The 19,252-nt window shown below is 37.6% G+C and overlaps 2 protein-coding genes across 4 annotated transcripts in view; one reads left to right on the forward strand and one right to left on the reverse strand.

Moving 5' to 3' along the window:
* Nucleotides 1-19,252, reverse strand: part of LOC124267593 (trans-1,2-dihydrobenzene-1,2-diol dehydrogenase-like) — a 35,692-nt gene that overhangs the window by 14,234 nt on the left and 2,206 nt on the right. The window contains exons 1-4 of one of the 3 annotated variants that reach the window (XM_046702551.1): nucleotides 15,018-15,083; nucleotides 6,728-6,834; nucleotides 2,106-2,217; nucleotides 585-748 (exon numbers count right to left, since the gene is read on the reverse strand). In XM_046702551.1, coding sequence (XP_046558507.1) covers nucleotides 585-748; nucleotides 2,106-2,217; nucleotides 6,728-6,817 — 366 coding nt within the window. In that variant the 5' untranslated portion in view covers nucleotides 6,818-6,834; nucleotides 15,018-15,083. Of the gene's footprint in view, nucleotides 1-584; nucleotides 749-2,105; nucleotides 2,218-6,727; nucleotides 6,835-14,944; nucleotides 15,084-19,252 lie in introns of those variants that run through there. The other 2 variants (XM_046702550.1, XM_046702552.1) reach the window with 2 other exon arrangements.
* The window catches only part of LOC124267595 (peroxisomal membrane protein 4-like), a 31,497-nt gene continuing 29,235 nt past the window's right edge, over nucleotides 16,991-19,252 (forward strand). The window contains exon 1 of the mRNA XM_046702553.1: nucleotides 16,991-17,124. Within this exon, the coding sequence (XP_046558509.1) occupies nucleotides 17,030-17,124 (95 nt within the window). The 5' untranslated portion in view covers nucleotides 16,991-17,029. The remainder of the gene's footprint in view (nucleotides 17,125-19,252) is intronic.

Genomic DNA, 19,252 nt, shown 5'->3' on the forward strand with positions numbered 1-19,252 from the left:
ATATAATGTGGTTCAGGGACAGTGAGAGGAATTCTAGACTTGTTTCATTTAGGGCATTACCATTGCAGAGAGGGCTAGGCAGCAGGGAATATAATGTGGTTCAGGGACAGTGAGAGGAATTCTAGACTTGCTTCATTTAGGGCATTACCATTGCAGAGAGGGCTAGGCAGCAGGGAATATAATGTGGTTCAGGGACAGTGAGAGGAATTCTAGACTTGCTTCATTTAGGGCATTACCATTGCAGAGAGGGCTAGGCAGCAGGGAATATAATGTGATTCAGGGACAGTGAGAGGTATTCTAGACTTGCTTCATTTAGGGCATTACCATTGCAGAGAGGGCTAGGCAGCAGGGAATATAATGTGGTTCAGGGACAGTGAGAGGAATTCTAGACTTGCTTCATTTAGGGCATTACCATTGCAGAGAGGGCTAGGCAGCAGGGAATATAATGTGGTTCAGGGACAGTGAGAGGAATTCTAGACTTGCTTCATTTAGGGCATTACCATTGCGGAGAGGGCTAGGCAGCAGGGAATATAATGCAGTTCAGGGACTGTGAGACTGACTCATCTACGCAACGTAGGACTTACTTCCATGAAAAACAGCTTCTTCTCTTTAGCTGTCCTCAACACTTCCTTGGTCTGTACCGAGGTCAAGGTCAATGGTTTCTCACACAAGACATGTTTGCCAGCACCAAGACACAACAGACACTGCTTATAGTGTTCTGGATGGATGGCCCCAATGTAAACAATGTCTGAAAGAAGCAAAACTTATGAAATTTTCACCACTTAGGGGCCGTTCATAATTTATGGCTAGGGGTTGATGATAATTTATATGGAGAAGCGTGTACAATGTAAATGACCACCCCCCTAATATTTATGGACAAGGTAAGTGACCCCCACCCCCCCAGCATGTCATGTACAAAATCGACCCCCTTCCCATAATTTTTAAGCATATTTCTTATATTTTTATGTACAAAAATGCTGACCCACCCTCTCTCTCCAGCCCCAGTGAATGTGCTAAAAAATGTTAACCGACCCTCTCTTTCTTCCCCCTATTCCTCCCCTCAAAAAAAAAAAAAAATGGGTGGGTGGGAAACCCCCCAAACAACTACCAGCACCACCACCCCATCCCCCATAAATTTTGAACGGTCCCTTAAGGACAGACATCATCTTTATCGCAACAGAGGCGACGATTAGGTATAGATGGTAACAACGATATCAAGTACGTTATACACAACATTATTGACAAGGAGAATATATACATGAATGATATTTGAGTTTATACAACTGAAAAGGTCGTACAGTGTGATGACATAACTGATACTTGTGATCATCGTAACGGCTCTGAAGCCGGACGTTTTTAATCATACCAGCTTGGAAATGCCACTTGAAGGAGCACTTCCACCTACTCAAGATAACATTGACAGACAATAGTGATCATAGTGTGAACATACAAACTACTTCAGTAGAGTTCAGTATGGTATCATAATTTCAAAAAAAAAAGCCACCTCAAGCTTATCAGATTTGAAACAGCTTGGCCATGAGGTCATCCATTGCCACATAACAGTGTGATCTTAACCAAGCTGAACTTACTTGGCAACACGTAAAGAAAAACATAGTCGTCCAAAAGATATCTCTGAAATTGACAGCTGTCAAAAAATCAAACGTTTCATATGGGACGGCAAACTCTAAACAAAGGAGAATGAAATGACTACAGGTGTCCCAGCTGTCAATGGTGCCACAAATGACTGTGTAGAGTTGCCTCCCTTAGAGAGCCATGATCAATGGCTGACTCCTGGTGTGCCCATATTGTTTCTTGGTTTGTCACAGGGGCCGTTGGGTAGCCAAGTGGTTAAAGCGTGCGCTTGTCACGCTGAAGACCTGGGTTTGATACCCCACATTGGTACAATGTGTGAAACCCATTTCTGGTGTCCCCAACCGTGATATTGCTGGAATATTGCTAAAAGCAGCATAAAACCATACTCACTCACTCACTTGGTTTGTCAGTACCATATTCAAGCTTGTGTGTTTCAAAAAAGTGGTAGAGATGTTAAGGTGGTAACAAAATGTTTAAAGGAGCGTTATTATCTCACTCACTCACTCACTCACCAACATCAGGGTCCTTCACAAGCTCTTCATAACTTCCATAGGAAGACTTTATCCCAAACTTGTCGGCAAATTCCTTGGCTCTGTCAGCTGATCGGGCAGCTACCGCAACTACCTGTGTGTGAGCACATTCACATCTTTATGATTGTTATTAAACACTGCACTTAGGCAAGTACATATTCTTACATATGTTGGTTGTCAAACACTGCACTTAGGCAAGTACATATTCTTACATCTGTTGGTTGTCAAACACTGCACTTAGGCAAGAACATATTCTTACATATGTTGGTTGTCAAACACTGCACTTAGGCAAGAACATATTCTTACATATGTTGGTTGTCAAACACTGCACTTAGGCAAGAACATATTCTTACATATGTTGGTTGTCAAACACTGCACTTAGGCAAGAACATATTCTTACATATGTTGGTTGTCAAACACTGTACTTAGGCAGGTACATATTTTCTTACATAGGTTGGTTGTCAAACACTGCACTTAGGCAAGAACATATTCTTACATATGTTGGTTGTCAAACACTGCACTTAGACAAGAACATATTCTTACATATGTTGGTTGTCAAACACTACACTTAGACAAGAACATATTCTTACATATGTTGGTTTCAAACACTGCACTTAGACAAGAACATATTCTTACATATGTTGGTTGTCAAACACTGCACTTAGACAAGAACATATTTCTTACATATGTTGGTTGTTGAACACTACACTTAGGCAAGTACATATTTCTTACATATGTTGGTTGTCAAACACTGTACTTAGGCAAGAACATAATTCTTACATATGTTGGTTGTCAAACACTGCACTTAGACAAGAACATATTCTTACATATGTTGGTTGTCAAACACTGCACTTAGACAAGAACATATTCTTACATATGTTGGTTGTCAAACACTGCACTTAGACAAGAACATATTCTTACATATGTTGGTTGTCAAACACTGCACTTAGGCAAGAACATATTCTTACATATGTTGGTTGTCAAACACTGCACTTAGGCAGGCAAGTACATATTCTTACATATGTTGGTTGTCAAACACTGCACTTAGGCAAGAACATATTCTTACATATGTTGGTTGTCAAACACTGCACTTAGGCAAGAACATATTCTTACATATGTTGGTTGTCAAACACTGCACTTAGGCAAGAACATATTCTTACATATGTTGGTTGTCAAACACTGCACTTAGGCAAGAACATATTCTTACATATGTTGGTTGTCAAACACTGCACTTAGACAAGAACACAATTCTTACATATGTTGGTTGTCAAACACTGTACTTAGGCAGGTACATATTTCTTACATAGGTTGGTTGTCAAACACTGCACTTAGGCAAGAACATATTCTTACATATGTTGGTTGTCAAACACTGCACTTAGACAAGAACATATTCTTACATATGTTGGTTGTCAAACACTACACTTAGACAAGAACATATTCTTACATATGTTGGTTTCAAACACTGCACTTAGACAAGAACATATTCTTACATATGTTGGTTGTCAAACACTGCACTTAGACAAGAACATATTTCTTACATATGTTGGTTGTTGAACACTACACTTAGGCAAGTACATATTTCTTACATATGTTGGTTGTCAAACACTGTACTTAGGCAAGAACATAATTCTTACATATGTTGGTTGTCAAACACTGCACTTAGACAAGAACATATTCTTACATATGTTGGTTGTCAAACACTGCACTTAGACAAGAACATATTCTTACATATGTTGGTTGTCAAACACTGCACTTAGACAAGAACATATTCTTACATATGTTGGTTGTCAAACACAGCACTTAGGCAAGAACATATTCTTACATATGTTGGTTGTCAAACACTGCACTTAGGCAAGTACATATTTCTTACATCTGTTGGTTGTCGAACACTACACTTAGACAAGAACATATTCTGACATATGTTGGTTGTCAAACACTGCACTTAGACAAGAACATAATTCTTACATATGTTGGTTGTCAAACACTGTACTTAGGCAAGTACATATTTCTTACATAGGTTGGTTGTCAAACACTGCACTTAGGCAAGAACATATTCTTACATATGTTGGTTGTCAAACACTGCACTAAGGCAAGTACATATTTCTTACATAGGTTGGTTGTCAAACACTACACTTAGGGAAGAACATATTCTTACATATGTTGGTTGTCAAACACTGCACTTAGACAAGAACATATTCTTACATATGTTGGTTGTCAAACACTGCACTTAGGCAAGAACATATTCTTACATATGTTGGTTGTCAAACACTGCACTTAGACAAGAACATATTCTTACATATGTTGGTTGTCAAACACAGCACTTAGGCAAGAACATATTCTTACATATGTTGGTTGTCAAACACTGCACTTAGGCAAGTACATATTTCTTACATCTGTTGGTTGTCGAACACTACACTTAGACAAGAACATATTCTTACATATGTTGGTTGTCAAACACTGCACTTAGACAAGAACATAATTCTTACATATGTTGGTTGTCAAACACTGTACTTAGGCAAGTACATATTTCTTACATAGGTTGGTTGTCAAACACTGCACTTAGGCAAGAACATATTCTTACATATGTTGGTTGTCAAACACTGCACTTAGGCAAGTACATATTTCTTACATAGGTTGGTTGTCAAACACTGCACTTAGGCAAGAACATATTCTTACATATGTTGGTTGTCGAACACTGCACTTAGACAAGAACATATTTCTTACATATGTTGGTTGTCGAACACTACACTTAGGCAAGTACATATTTCTTACATAGGTTGGTTGTCAAACACTGCACTTAGGCAAGAACATATTCTTACATATGTTGGTTGTCAAACACTGCACTTAGCAAGTACATATTTTTACAAGTACATATTTCTTACATATATTTGTTGTCGAACACTGCACTTAGGTGAACACATACCAATTGTTACATATGTTTGTTGTTTAAAGCTGCAGAGGGGTTGCTCCTACCACATCCCCATTTTCGGCTTTCAATTGACTTGCAGAAATAACGATAAAGAATTGGTAGGTGTCACGAGTGGTGATTGATAGGCCAATCATCCATGATTATGTTTACATTAAGTTTTAATTGATTGCAAGCAATGGTAGCGTAGCGATCGGCAAAGCAGGTGGGTGGGGTACAGCGAAGTGTCCCGCCTTGTCATGATTTATTGGAATGTGAAGCATTTCGAGTCAGGGGTCATCTCAAATGTTTTTTAAACAAATTTCTTAATCTTTAATCCTCACAATGACACTAGGGCCTGTGCCAATTGACTCTATTCCCCCTTCTTGGTCACAACATACCTAAACCCAACAAGCAGACAAGAATGATTACAGAACAACCAGTGATCAACATTATGAACAACAAGTCAACCTGTTGGGGTACCAATCAAGTCACCGAGCCTCTCCATCTGATCTATACAGTTGCCTCAACAACCAATGGAAGTTATTTGGACCTACCTTAAATAAGGAATTACAACAAGAGCAACATTTACAGTTTTGAAAAATATTATTTGGTCAGGTTAAACATGTGTAGAATGTACTGTTATCTTTGTTGCAGAAAAGTGCAATCCCATTGTCGTATGACATCATGCAGTGAGGTGAAACGTCATGCTTGAGAACATTTCGCTCATATGACGACGTGCATGCCTGTGTATGTGTGGCTGCTTGTACTAGCCCAGACTTAAGCTGGGTTTATAGTGCTAGCTCACTGGGATACCATGCCGCTGTTAAGGCCAAAAAATAAAAATGTTGTGGTTCCGATTACACCTCTTTAAAATTTAGGGTAGGTAGGATTTCTTTTTCCTTTTTTTTTCACATTTTTTTAGAAGCAGAGTACGAACTAATAACACATTTATCAATGTGTAATTGTTTATTCAATCAAGCTTTCGGCCATCATGTCGACTTTCTTTATCAGAATGACCAATGTTTGTTGGGCCCATGAAAAAACAATGGTATCTGAAAGCTTATTCTATTCATACCCTTAAAAAAACTAGGGTTGGCACCAGAATTCAAGAGTCGGTCGGGTAATCGGACCCACAACAATTTTTTTTAGGCCTAAGCATGAATAACCTACTCAGAAACATTATACTGACCCAACGTAGAGAAGATCAGATGGATATGGTGTAACACTAGAATGCTACCTTTGGCCAGGTAAATAACAGCTGATAACATAGAAACTGACAAAGGAATGGGAAAACTACATATTTTTCTTCACACAGCTTATTTCTAGGCTGTTTTCATATTTGCAGTTATTGTGGCTTCATATGTTTGATCAAGTAAAAATAGAAACATGTTTGACCTAGTTCAGTAACCCATGCTTGTTGTAAGAGGGGACTAACGGGATCAGGCGTGCTGACTGGGTTGACAAGTCATCCTATCCCCATTGCATAGATCGATGCTCATGCTGTTGATCACTGGATTGTCTAGACCAGGCTTGATTATTTACAGACTGCTGGAATATTGCAGAGTGCTGCGTTAAACAACAAACCAACCAACCAAATCATTCCCATCACAGGAAATGCTCCTTTTTTCTCTCACATGGTCATACTGTAATAAATTCACCAATGAAGTTTTTCAAGTGTACATGCTTGTTCCTTTACCTGATGCTCCTCTGGGTTTTGACTGACAAGAGCTGAGGTGAAGTCATGGGATATCGCCCCAGCACTAAGGATTCCCCATCTGGTTGCCATGGTGATGTGTCTTTCACCTGCAAAGTTCAAGATTAAAAGAAGCATGAGTGAAAGAATATTACTTAGCCACTTTCAGTCACATCAGGGATGGAAATAAAATTGCTCGTGTACTCCGGTACAGTGGCACATGTAAAATCACTTGCCCTGATATGTTCTCCACTATACCGTCCGTTTTATTGTTGATTTTTAAACAAACAACATAATTAACGTTGGAAATCAACTGGACACCGGTGCAGTGTGATATACAAATTTGCTTATCCAACAGAAAAAAACACTGGACTCGGATGTCGGGCAATTTATTTCCACCCCTGCACATTCAAGCAACATCACACCTGGCGGATCGTTAAATTAAGTTTAAGCAGTGATTTATGTTGAGTCCTGTATTTGAGGGTCCCTGGGACTCATACTGTTAATTTTCAGGGGTCCTGGACAACAAAATGGGGGTCCCAGACACTTAAATATTATTATTAATACTACTGGCAAACAAGAATAAGTTGAGCACCAACCTGACAGTTGACCCGTATAATGAGTAGTCTAGTGGTTAAAGCGTTCGCTTGTCAAGCCAAAAACCTGGGTTCAATTCCCCACATGGGTAAAATGTGCTGAGCCCATTTCTGGTGTCCCCAGCCATGATATTGTTGGAATATTACTAAAAGCGGCGTAAAACCCAACTCACTCACTCACTCACCCATATTCAGGCATACTTAATGATTTACACCAATAACTTACACTGCGTTAAAATGCATATGTATGGAGAGAAGGCATCTCCCACATTCACCACTAACAGTATGGTCTGGCGTAGTGCCCTTAACTCCAAGTGAGTGAGTTAGTGAGTTTAGTTTTACGCCGCTTTTAGCAATATTCCAGCAATATCACGGCGGGGGACACCAGAAATGGGCTTCACACATTGTACCCATGTAGGGAATCGAACCCGGGCCTTCGGCGTGACGAGCGAACGCTTTAACCATTAGGCTACCCCACCGCCCCCCTTAACTCCAAGAAAATGCTTACATGCTAATAGGTGTACAGATTCTATTTCCTCACAGGTGTCAATACTCCATATTTCTGCACCATACAAGTGTACCAACAAAACTTTAGTGTCAAATATCCTAGAATACACTTTAAATGGAATGGGTTTAAGATATACAAGAGATTTTAAAAAAGAATAAAATACATGCCTGACCTGAGATACAACATTAACAATATGCTTGTTCCAACTTAAAGTACAAGAAGAGTGAGTGAGTGAGTTTAGTTTTACGCCACACTCAGCAATATTCCTGTTATATAGCGGTGGTCTGTAAATAATCGAGTCTGGACCAGACAATCCAGTGATCAACAACATAAGCATCGATCTGCGTAATTGGGAACCGATGACATGTGTCAACCAAGTCAGCGAGCCTGACCACCCAATCCCATTAGTCGCCTCTTATGACAAACATCCCAGCAGGCACATCAACGTTGTTTCAACGTTGAGAATAGGTTGGTCCTCAACGTTGAAATTAGATTGAAAATAGGTTGTATATGAAAGTTTTTTAGACGTAGATGTCCGACGTGGAATCAACGTTGAAGTTTGACCTATTATCAACGTTGAAAAAAGGTTGTATATGAAAGTTTTTTAGACGTAGATATCCGACGTTGAATCAACGTTGAAGTTTGACATATTATTAACGTTGAAAATGGGTTGTTCCGTGGTTGTGTCTCGGGTGGTATTACGCTTTCCTGTAAATAGACTCGCACTTCATCTTTAAACTACACTAAAGTAGCACCAAACTCATGCATCCAGCTAAAATACCCCAAAAGCTACCTGCAATAAACAGTGTTCAAACATAAAATTGCTGTAAAAATATTTACCTGATAAAATACTTGGTTAAAATTCCACATTCAATATAATGTTCATTTATGTTTTATGTCAGTTGGACGTATAATTCCCATAAGAAGAAAAGAGTATTCCAAATTAAGAAAAACTATTTACTGTTGTATTGTTATCTTGAAAAGGTGGAAATTGCCCCGAGAAGACATTTTGTCTGAATTTCAGCTATTAGACAGACCCCTGAATAAACACAATGCAATTACTTTCACCATCAAAGGGATCCAAGATGAACAGGAACTATACTTGAAGACAGCACATAAAACCAGTCAATTTTTATGAAATCTTTATGAACACAAACGCGCACAGAGAAACGTGGTTTAAAGCATAATGTAAAACATCACACATGACATAGTCTGTAGGTGATCTCTGTTGTGATAATAACACAATATCATCTGCATATAGCATTAAACTGACATATAGCTTCTCTTCTTTCTGCCACTCCCTGCCTGGCGGTCAGGTGGATACTTCAGAAACGTTCCTAACGCTTTCTTGAAATTTGCTTCGGATGCATTCCCATCTCATTCCCATGAGATAGGACACGTTCTGAAATTTTATATTTAAATACATGAATAATTTCATATGGAAGATATATTGTCTTAAATGATTCAAGTATTTGTTTAATCAATCACTTGGTTCATTATACTGCTGTAACTTGCCATGTGAACATATGAACAGCATCAATACAAAATGTGACGAAAAATGTAAACAATTTATATTTTCAACTAAAGGAATGGAAGTTTTCTTAAACATTTTCAAAGAAAATCCTCAATTGCAAGTTGATTATTCAATTAGACTAGGAATTAGGATGAATTAGACGATGCTTTACTGTCATATATTATTTGCTATGGTCATGATAAAATGCTGCATTTGGTAATTAAATTACCAGAGATGATTGAATACAACCTTGTATTCTTAAAAGAAAGCTTGCCGTTTTGCCCATCAACATTCATTCTTGACATCAAATTGTTTGACATTGTCCTGCAAAACAATGGAAGATTGTTGTTAGTCTGTCAGATTTAGTTTTCTTTACAGATTCTCGGAAACGATTATTTCAAATTTAATAGGAGTTGTACTGATGTAGAAATTTTGCTAACAGGAGTCATAAATTGTAACAAAAGCCATTTTACATTAAATGATAAGAAAACAAAATGGGTGGTGGTTCACAGGTCAAAGAACAAGTCTATTGTGGAAGGTCTTCCAACACCATTTATTCCCAAACACAAGGAAGTATGGATCATGGAGTTCTGAAAACAACAATGAGCTCTCATAAGTATACAATATATTCCCTATTATCTACTCTGTCTCTCTTTGTCATTTGTACACTCATAAAACTCAGATAAATAACTTCTTCATAATTCAGAAATGTTTACACTTAATCTCTTATAGGAACGCTTAGAAAATCTCTCATATAATGAATTATGTGTGCCTATAATATCTGCGACGTCATAACTATGCTTCTCTGAATCATGAACAATAAAATAATAACTACACTGCCAGAAATAATCTATCATACCCTGAATAATAAGACACTGAATAACATCTCTTACAACTCCAATCTACACTCAAAAAGACTTAAATGTACTCGTAAACAAACATCGCTGGCACACGCAAATTCTTGGAAACAGTGTATCTCTGACTCTCAATTCCAAGAAATGGAAGTCCTACTCTATTTGACCAAAAGGGTGACAGGTGGCCAAAACATATTGAAATGTAGGTCATACACTGAAAATAACACTACAAATATACACCTTCTCTCTAATATACTCGATAGATGATCTTGACAAGGGAACATGTACATAAAATGCTGATATCTAACAATACCTGTACTCTAAATAATGGACTCTTCCAAATCTCAGTATGTTTCACTGCACACACATTTAAATGCAAAATAATGAAAACCCTACACTTTGACAATAATAAAGAAACATCATATTTAAATTCTACAGCTGACCAAATACCTGAAGAGTGTGTCTCCCAGCAATAAACATCTATATATCTCTATAAATTTATTACTTCTGTCCTCTCGCGTGCTTTCTCGCATCCAGCTCTTTACGGCGAAAAACACAATATGGCCATGCAAGGGAGTGCTCATTAAACTAAACATCTCCGGGAGAAATCATTGTCAATTTATTCTCTTACATGATCAACCTTTGTGGTGGATATACTGAAAACAAGTGAAATGTTAAAAACTTGTTACCTTAGCATTGCTCCTTTTATGTGATCCACAAAATTGATGCCACCCAGTCTTCGAAGATGAGATTTCTGCAAATTCCATTAAAATTATATCTTATTTCATAATTAAATGTTCCTTACTAAATTACTTCTTTTGTATGTAACATTTTAACCTTTAAGAGACATGAATCATCACATCCCTTCCAAACAAGTGTAAGAATGAAAGTCTGTGAGTGCAGTTTTGTTAATTGTCCCATCAAAGAATTATTAGTGACGTTACACATTTTGTAAATAAATAAAAGTTCAAATAAATTATATGCAATTTCATCCTTAACAAAGACTTGCACAAGACATTTTGATGTGAATTTTCGTTGCATGATCTGAAAAAGATTTCCTTTCGCCATTCTCCACCCCCCACCCCCAAAATACGCATATGTTGACAGGGTTCAGAGCGTGCTCAATGCATAATTTACTGATAGACTTATTCAAACGAACAAATGTTCATAATAATGGCATGCAATATAAAATGTTGATAAAGTCTATTCGATTTTGTATAGCTGCCCTTAGGGACCGTTCATAATGTATGGCTTGGGGGTGATTATGATTTTTATGAAGAAGCATGTAGAATGTGAATTACCCTCCCCCGTTAAGTGTATGTACGAAATAAGTGACGCCCCACCCTGCATGTCATGTACAATATCTATGACGCCCTCTCCCCTTCCCATAATTTCTAAGCATCATATTAAACATAGTGCGTGTGTACAAAAATGCTGACCCCCTTAGCTCCCCTGAACAAAAAGGGTGACACCCCCACACACACACACCCCTTACAATCATCACCCCCACCCGCAGCCATATAATTATGAATGGTCCCTTATATTGTTGTGCTTCATTGATTATTTGAAAATGTATATTTGCAAAATTCAAATCAGGTGATGGGTACGAAAGGAAATCTTATTCGATTATATAATAAAATGCCAAATATATGCATGCAAATATATTGAAAAATAACAAAACAAGTTCATGGAAAACACGGGCTTCCACTAAATTTTGAGAAACATGTACGTGACATACCGGTACCCTTGTGAGATAAAACATGAGCCCTAATTCGGAGTTTCTTGCTACATTGACCTGCTAGATTTAAACAACATTCCTACGTTTTCATTATACATGAAGGACATACTTACCAAATAAACACCAGCATGCCGTGAAGATGTTGAAAATAGAACGATATTGCGTTGAACTTCGCCAAAGTAAACTGACAACGATCAGCTGCCTTTGCGCGCGCGATAATTGTGCGCATGTCCGGATATGGCCAAACGAGGCGATCTGGCATGTGTTTGAAAGCAAATTGTCGGGAATTATACAATTTTGACAGTTTTGTGGGAGAATATCAAATGTAATGCAATTTGGATAACTGATGACTTTATACCTAAAATCATTGATGTTTTCATTTTCAATTGCGATTTACGTAATATTTCCGTCCGTTGATCGATGCACAATCAAACAATATATAAGATTATATGTGTCACTAGCTCGATCTTGATCTTTTTATGAAATTAATGTTCCGAAATGATAGTTGCTGAGTTGGATACCTATTACCAATATGAATTATGTTTCAAATTTGCCAAGGAAACAATTAGTTGACATTTTGTTGGTTCCTTACGTTGAAACAACGTTGACAACTAAACGAATCTCGACTAACTTTCTTTGGTCACATGATAAACGTTGAATCAACGTTTATGAAAGGTTGATCAACCAAACAACCAAAATTCAACGTTGATTCAACGTTGATTCAACGTTGTGTGCCCGCTGGGATGGGTTACTGAAGGTCAATATTCTAATCTGTACCTTCACAGGGCTAAAGTACTAGAAGAAAAACAACAACACCTAAATCAGGGTTTTACACAGACTTTTAAAAATGGGAATCATGGTGACTCACAATATTCATTTTTGGGAGTCATTTTTAATATTTTGGGAGTCATGAAAATTTTAATATTTCTTTGTGTTAATCATTTTCAGTATGTAACTGTCTATGTAACACCACCAAATGAAACAACAGCATTGTTCAGTTCAAACAGGCACGATTACTGTCACAGTCTCCTCTGAGTACTCTGGAACAATCTGACAGCTCTGTAAAAGTCAAACTATCATCGAACAATATCATTTTTCGCTTATCAAATCAATGTTTTTTTAACTGAATTGTGAGGGCCACCCATAAAACTTGCGTCAAGCTTGACTCGTACGATAATATTTTGAGAGTCGTTTACAAAATTGTTGCGTCAAATACGCAGGAATCACGGGTCATGTAAAACTCTGCTAAATACTCGTAAGAAGTAACACATGACAAACGTCTTCAACAGTAATGCCCCCTTTTTACACAACATCAAACATGAATACTTGTGCAACCAGAGGTACAGATAAGCTGCGTATTTGCTTAAATAAAGATTTATGTGAAAGGTGAGGCGAGGTGAGGTGAAATTGGGTTTAACGTCGTGCTTGAGAATATTTTGCTCATATGACGACGTGCATGCGTGTGTATGTGTATGTGCGGCTGCTTGTACTAGCCCAGACTGAAGCTGGTTTTATAGTGCTAGCCCACTGAGATACCATGCCGCAGTGAAGCATGACTACCCCACTCAGACACATTATACTGACTCCGAGCCGACCAGTCCTTGTTGTAACCATTAATGCCGAGCGCCAGGCAGGGACCAACAAGTACCATATTTTAACGTCTTTTGGTATGACGGGGTCAGGGATCGAACCCGCGACCTTCCGCTCTCCAGGCGGACGCTCTAACCACTACACCACTGAGGTGGTCATTTATGTGAAAACACAATACAAGTACGCTTGACTTTATGTAAATACTCAATAAATTTGATCTTACATGCGTACACACAAAATAGATAAAATAACTGAGGTATATTGAGAGGTTCTACTTTAGCACATGAACTTTGCAACTTGCAGTCTTTCTGGTCGTCTCATATAACAGATCAAATTTATATAACAAACACATAAACCAACATTTAAACTTTATGATATGTTAACAATTAATGGAAAAAGGCAACATACACAATTAAGGTCGAGTGAGGTGGGTGCAGTTTATTTGGTTATGCAAAGGAAAGTTAGGATACCCCATTGAGATGAACACAAGCGAGGACAAAACTCAGTGACCCAAAATCTGCAGCTCTGTCCAACCATCACTGAAGCAATCATATTGCATAAATGTACATGTAGCAGTATACCCATACAATAGTTTTAAAGTCATATGTTGTAAAATGTCAGGCACATTCGTTAGGCTGTCTTACAGTTCCTGAACCACATTATTTTCTCTACTGCCTCGACCTCCTAATAAATCCCTAAATGATGCAAGTCTAGATTCCCTCAGATTTCCCACCTGACTGGGGCTCCTGTTCAATTAAAAAACACTTCATAATAAAAAGAACAAAATATAATGAAAAGGAGCACTGACACTTTCTTCAGTCATGAAACTGAGGAAATATAGACTTGCCACATATTGTTGACATGCATGGGTTTTCTTGGATATGTTGTGATGATGATTTTTAGGAAGAAGCATGTACAAATTTGAATGTTTTCCCCTAAAATTTAAGTACAAAGTAAGTGAAGTCCCTACTACCTTTCCCATCCCCTCCTGCATGTCATGTACAAAAGTTATGGCCCCCACCACTCCATAAATTTTAAGCATAAATCTCTTGCAAAAAATGGGTGACACACAAGTCCCCACCCCCATTCATAGGCGATCGATGATGGGATACGCCCTTATACTACTATAAAGTAGTATAAGGAGCGTATTCCATGCATCGATCGCCTGTTCGCCTGTGCCCCCACCCCACCCCCTCACAATCATCATCACCCACCCTAGCCATAAATTATGAACGTTCCCTACGTTCATGTGCTCGTAGATACACATTATTTAGGTAGAATTCACTGTGCGTTTATGACAGTCATCGTCTCGTAGAAAAGTCACATGATTCAGATGCAAATTGCAATCTACTTTGCGTTGGATTGCATCTTATGATGTACATCTACGAGGCGAAGCATTCAGCATCTAACCAGTACTTTACCAACAAATATTTGTTGTGATAATGCTGTTAGATCAGCTGTAGTGTGTCGACAGTCTGCCGTTTGATCATCTACCTTTTAGAAAACCACGTTCGTGTCGAGTCCAGAAACGTGGTACCAGGTACTTTTGTTATGTAGGAGTTACCTCCCTTCATCTGAACTTTCTGCACGATCAATCACAGCCCGTTGCGACTGAATGAAATAGCAATATTTCAACTTTTTCTGGATGCACGTTCATGTTATTAACACTTTATTTCTTTTTTCATTCTATTTGTTAATGATTCCTGCCTACAATATTCCCCGAAAGTAAATATCAATTTCAAGAGTGAAATATAACTGTCAACAAACTACATAACGTTTTGTTGAACTTAAAGTGAGTGAGTGAGTTAAGATTTTAAGTCACATCGGCAATATTTCAGCCATATCGTGACTATAAACAAGTTGTGAATTCACCATTAATACATATAAATTATAAAAACCTGCCGACGAAGGGAGTATGGTGACCATATTATAATGTCTAATAAAAAGAATATTCATATTCTTTAACCTTTATGTTTTCTTTTTCAAATCTCGGTATGTGTGGCAGTGTGAGTACAGCACGTTCTAATTATCAATGAAACTTTAAAAGTTGTCAATGAATTTGGATCATGAAAAGTAGTTCCGTCAACCAATCATATTTCTTCTCTGCTTAGCTGACCAATCAACGTTGAGTATAATATAATCACCTGCGTATCCTAGCCCGTATGGGTAATAAATTACTTTTGCTACCTGCATGGACCCTAGTTGGATTTACATCATTCCTTCAGCTGTCAGCAATTTTTGACAATCTAGCCGTAAATTAAAAGAACATATATGCTACGATTAAAAATAACTGTAGGTTTAAATCTACCTGGAATGCTTTTGGACTTACGTACCTTGAACTTAAAGGGATTTTGTTGGTATAAATAGTACACGGAATCAAATGTCAGATAACATGTAACTCCATTTTATTTCTTCGCAGCAGCAGTTTGCGTGAGCGGTCATGAATGAGTGCTTGTCGTTTTCCTCGGCATACGTCAATTTGTCATCTAACATATATTTTTGCTTACATCTGTCATCCATATTTAAAGCCCGATATATAAACGGAATAAGCTATGTTAACGTATCACCAACTGAATAAAATGTATTAAAGTGTCATCACTTGGATACGCTAAATTTGAATTAGGGTCTTTGAAGGGTATTGGCTGCAGATTTGGGGTAGATCGGCCCCTGGGCAGGACTAGCTAAACACGAATGCACATTTCAAATGATACACCATAATGTCTTCAAATGCAACATGTCGTAATATAACGTACAGGTGAATTTCACAATAGAACTTGCAATTTCATCATTTATCAATATTCAAGGTGCGTTTACATTGTGGTAAAATGGTACAATCAATGAAGTCTATCTCGTGCAAATGAAATTGTTTTTTCAATGACATATGCTATGGTCCATAATTTTCTTAAATACTTTCCTCTTATTAAGTTTATTGTACAAGTTTAAGAAGAGTTTTAAACGGATATATAAGACAGAGAATAAAGGTTCAATATTTTAGCTACTTGCTGAGTATGAATTGTTTTTAATAACTTAATCAACACCCGATTCGAACGAGTCACATCAGAGACCATATAATCTGGTCACATGGAAACAATCTGATAATTTCTTGAATTGCTTTTAGCAGTATATGGACGTGTACCGGCATGTTGTTGCCCAAAAACACGTGCCTACAAATAACGGTATTTGCATTATGGGAAAACATTTTGACAGTTATACTGTAACGAAATGAATTTATTGTTATCATTTTCACAGTACTTTTAGTTTAGGTATATTTGTAATTCGTTAAAGCGAAGCCTGTATTTCATGGATACCGCAAGGTTCCGGAAGTGCCTGACACTGTGAAGAGTTCTGTCGCGTAAGTCGGTCACTTGAACCCATAGCGAGGCACTGCGTGGGAGTTTGATCGGTAGCGAAGAAACGAGAGACCTCATGGAAAAAGGGTGTCGCTGTAAGAAGCTTGACGTCGGTAGGATCGGTGTTAGGAGTTTACATCGAATGATATTTTCAAAATGGCTGCCTCCATGGAAAGCATTAATCGTCTGCTAGCGTCAGGGCAGTACAGGCCTTTGTTGGCTTTACTGAAAGGATTCAGAAATGGAGTTGTGTGAGTAATATCTCAAAACCTTCTTAGTATTTATTAAGAAAATTGCATTTCGAACGCTATTAGACGAAGGTTTGTTGCGACTATTTGAGCCGTAACCAGCTGATGCTGATAATGATATATCTTGTCACTGTTAGTTGTGGTAACTTCTTGTTTGGATATAATCGACTCAGTCCAAAGTTCAAACCATGTTAAAGGAACTATGCTCGGTTGCCTGCTTGTTGCAATATATCTTCATAAAAAAGACATAAGTCCCTTGAAGATGTGATATACATCATTTATCACATACATAGTATCATGGGTATTGTTTGCACAACACAGGTGTGGTTAGTTACATTTTATTCAGTAATGTTGACATTGTTGTCATCGATAAAGATATCAAATTATTTGCAATGAGGAAAAATGTCAAACATTGTTTCAATCTTATAACAGGATAGATACAATATATCTTGATCCATTCCATTATGAAACAGGACTTATCTGCCAGCATTGCTTCATATTGGAAGTGATATTCCAAGTATAATCTCTTTATTATTAACGTAGTACAACATATCTCTCTGAGCTGGAGATAAAAAACCCAATCAAAATGACTCTTCACAATAAAAGTTGGCATATATACATCCAATCTGGCCATCATCTATGCAAGCCATGAATGTAAATAAACAAACCACAAGATTGTCATGAATTCATAATTATACAACATCAAACAATGTTTTGAGTACTTTATTCATTTGTTGTTTAAAGCTAATTAAATATTCTGGTTAAATGATAACGACTTGGAATTAATGGTATCTGGACCAGACCTTCCAGTGATAGACATCACTGTATTATGCAGTTTGGATTCTATGGCATGCAAGTGAGTAAGTCACACTACTAGATCCTGTTTGTTGCTTCGTACAACAAATGTTGGTTTGCTGAAGATCAGTTCTAACTCAGATTTCATGCTGTTCCTGAATACTATAACAGGATGAAGATGGTATAAGGATTTAGCCAATATCAATTGGATATGGTAAAAATCTATACTATACAGACACCAGTACTGTTTCCAATTTCCATTTGATGGCATGTCATCATACCCTGATGGTGTGGATCGTTTTCATAATACCAGTTACTGGATTGTCTGTTCCTGACACCATTATTTATGTTCTTTGTGGGGTATTATTTATGTGCTACCGTCATAATATATTAAATATTGCTGACTAAGGCTGTAACGATTCACTCACATATTTTGTGAATCGATATGTAGCCCTTCATGAATTCAATTCGTTATTCGTGATCACCAGAACCGAATATTAACGAATATTTACGATTTTTTTAAGGGAGCATGTTTTACTTGAACCCTTGTGTACTTTTGGAAAGTGAGATATGCAAGGATTGAATATGTACTAGCCTTGCAGTAGCGCAAGTCATGTTAGTTTGCCTAGGCCGCACATGGTACTGTCGACTATAACTATTACATACCAAATTTGAGTGTCATGAGATCACTGGTTATTGCTGTGACAAATCAAAACTGTCAAAATGGGCGTTCCATATTCTACATCAATCACTTAACTACAATACTGTATTCGTGAATAATTATTTGTATTCATTACCCAATATTCATGATACGTATCATATTCGCCACATAGTGTATTCGTTGCAGCCCTATTGCTGAGTGTATTGTTTCACTACAACAACATAAAAAGACTCATGTGATATATTGCTTATGTTTCATTGCAAAATACGAAAAAAAGGAGACAAGCATTTGGTGGTAGAGACGTGCATGGAGCAATTGAGATATCCTGATTGTAAAAGGCGACAATAAATTATGTGGGGATTCTAGGTCAGAATGGGTCTCCATGAGCATATTTTCATTGTAATGAATGGGATCAGGTGGGTCAATGAGTCAGGCTCAGTAAATTGGTTTATAGTATGCAGGGTTCGATTTAGTGCTTTGTTACTTGCACTGGTGCAACCCAATATTACGAAGTGCAACCTAGTTATTTGTCTAACTTGCCACAGGTGCAAATCAATTTTTGAGTGGGTAAAAATTCTGAATGAAACATCTAATGAATTCAATAGCATATTTCTTTCATTACATACTGCAATAAAAGCAGTGCAAGATGAATTTGGCTGGTGCAACTAGGTTTTT

The sequence above is a fragment of the Haliotis rubra genome, unplaced genomic scaffold (genome assembly GCF_003918875.1).
Source record: "Haliotis rubra isolate DU_JTF1 unplaced genomic scaffold, ASM391887v1 Scf1320, whole genome shotgun sequence".
NCBI classification, from domain to species: Eukaryota; Metazoa; Mollusca; class Gastropoda; order Lepetellida; family Haliotidae; genus Haliotis; species Haliotis rubra.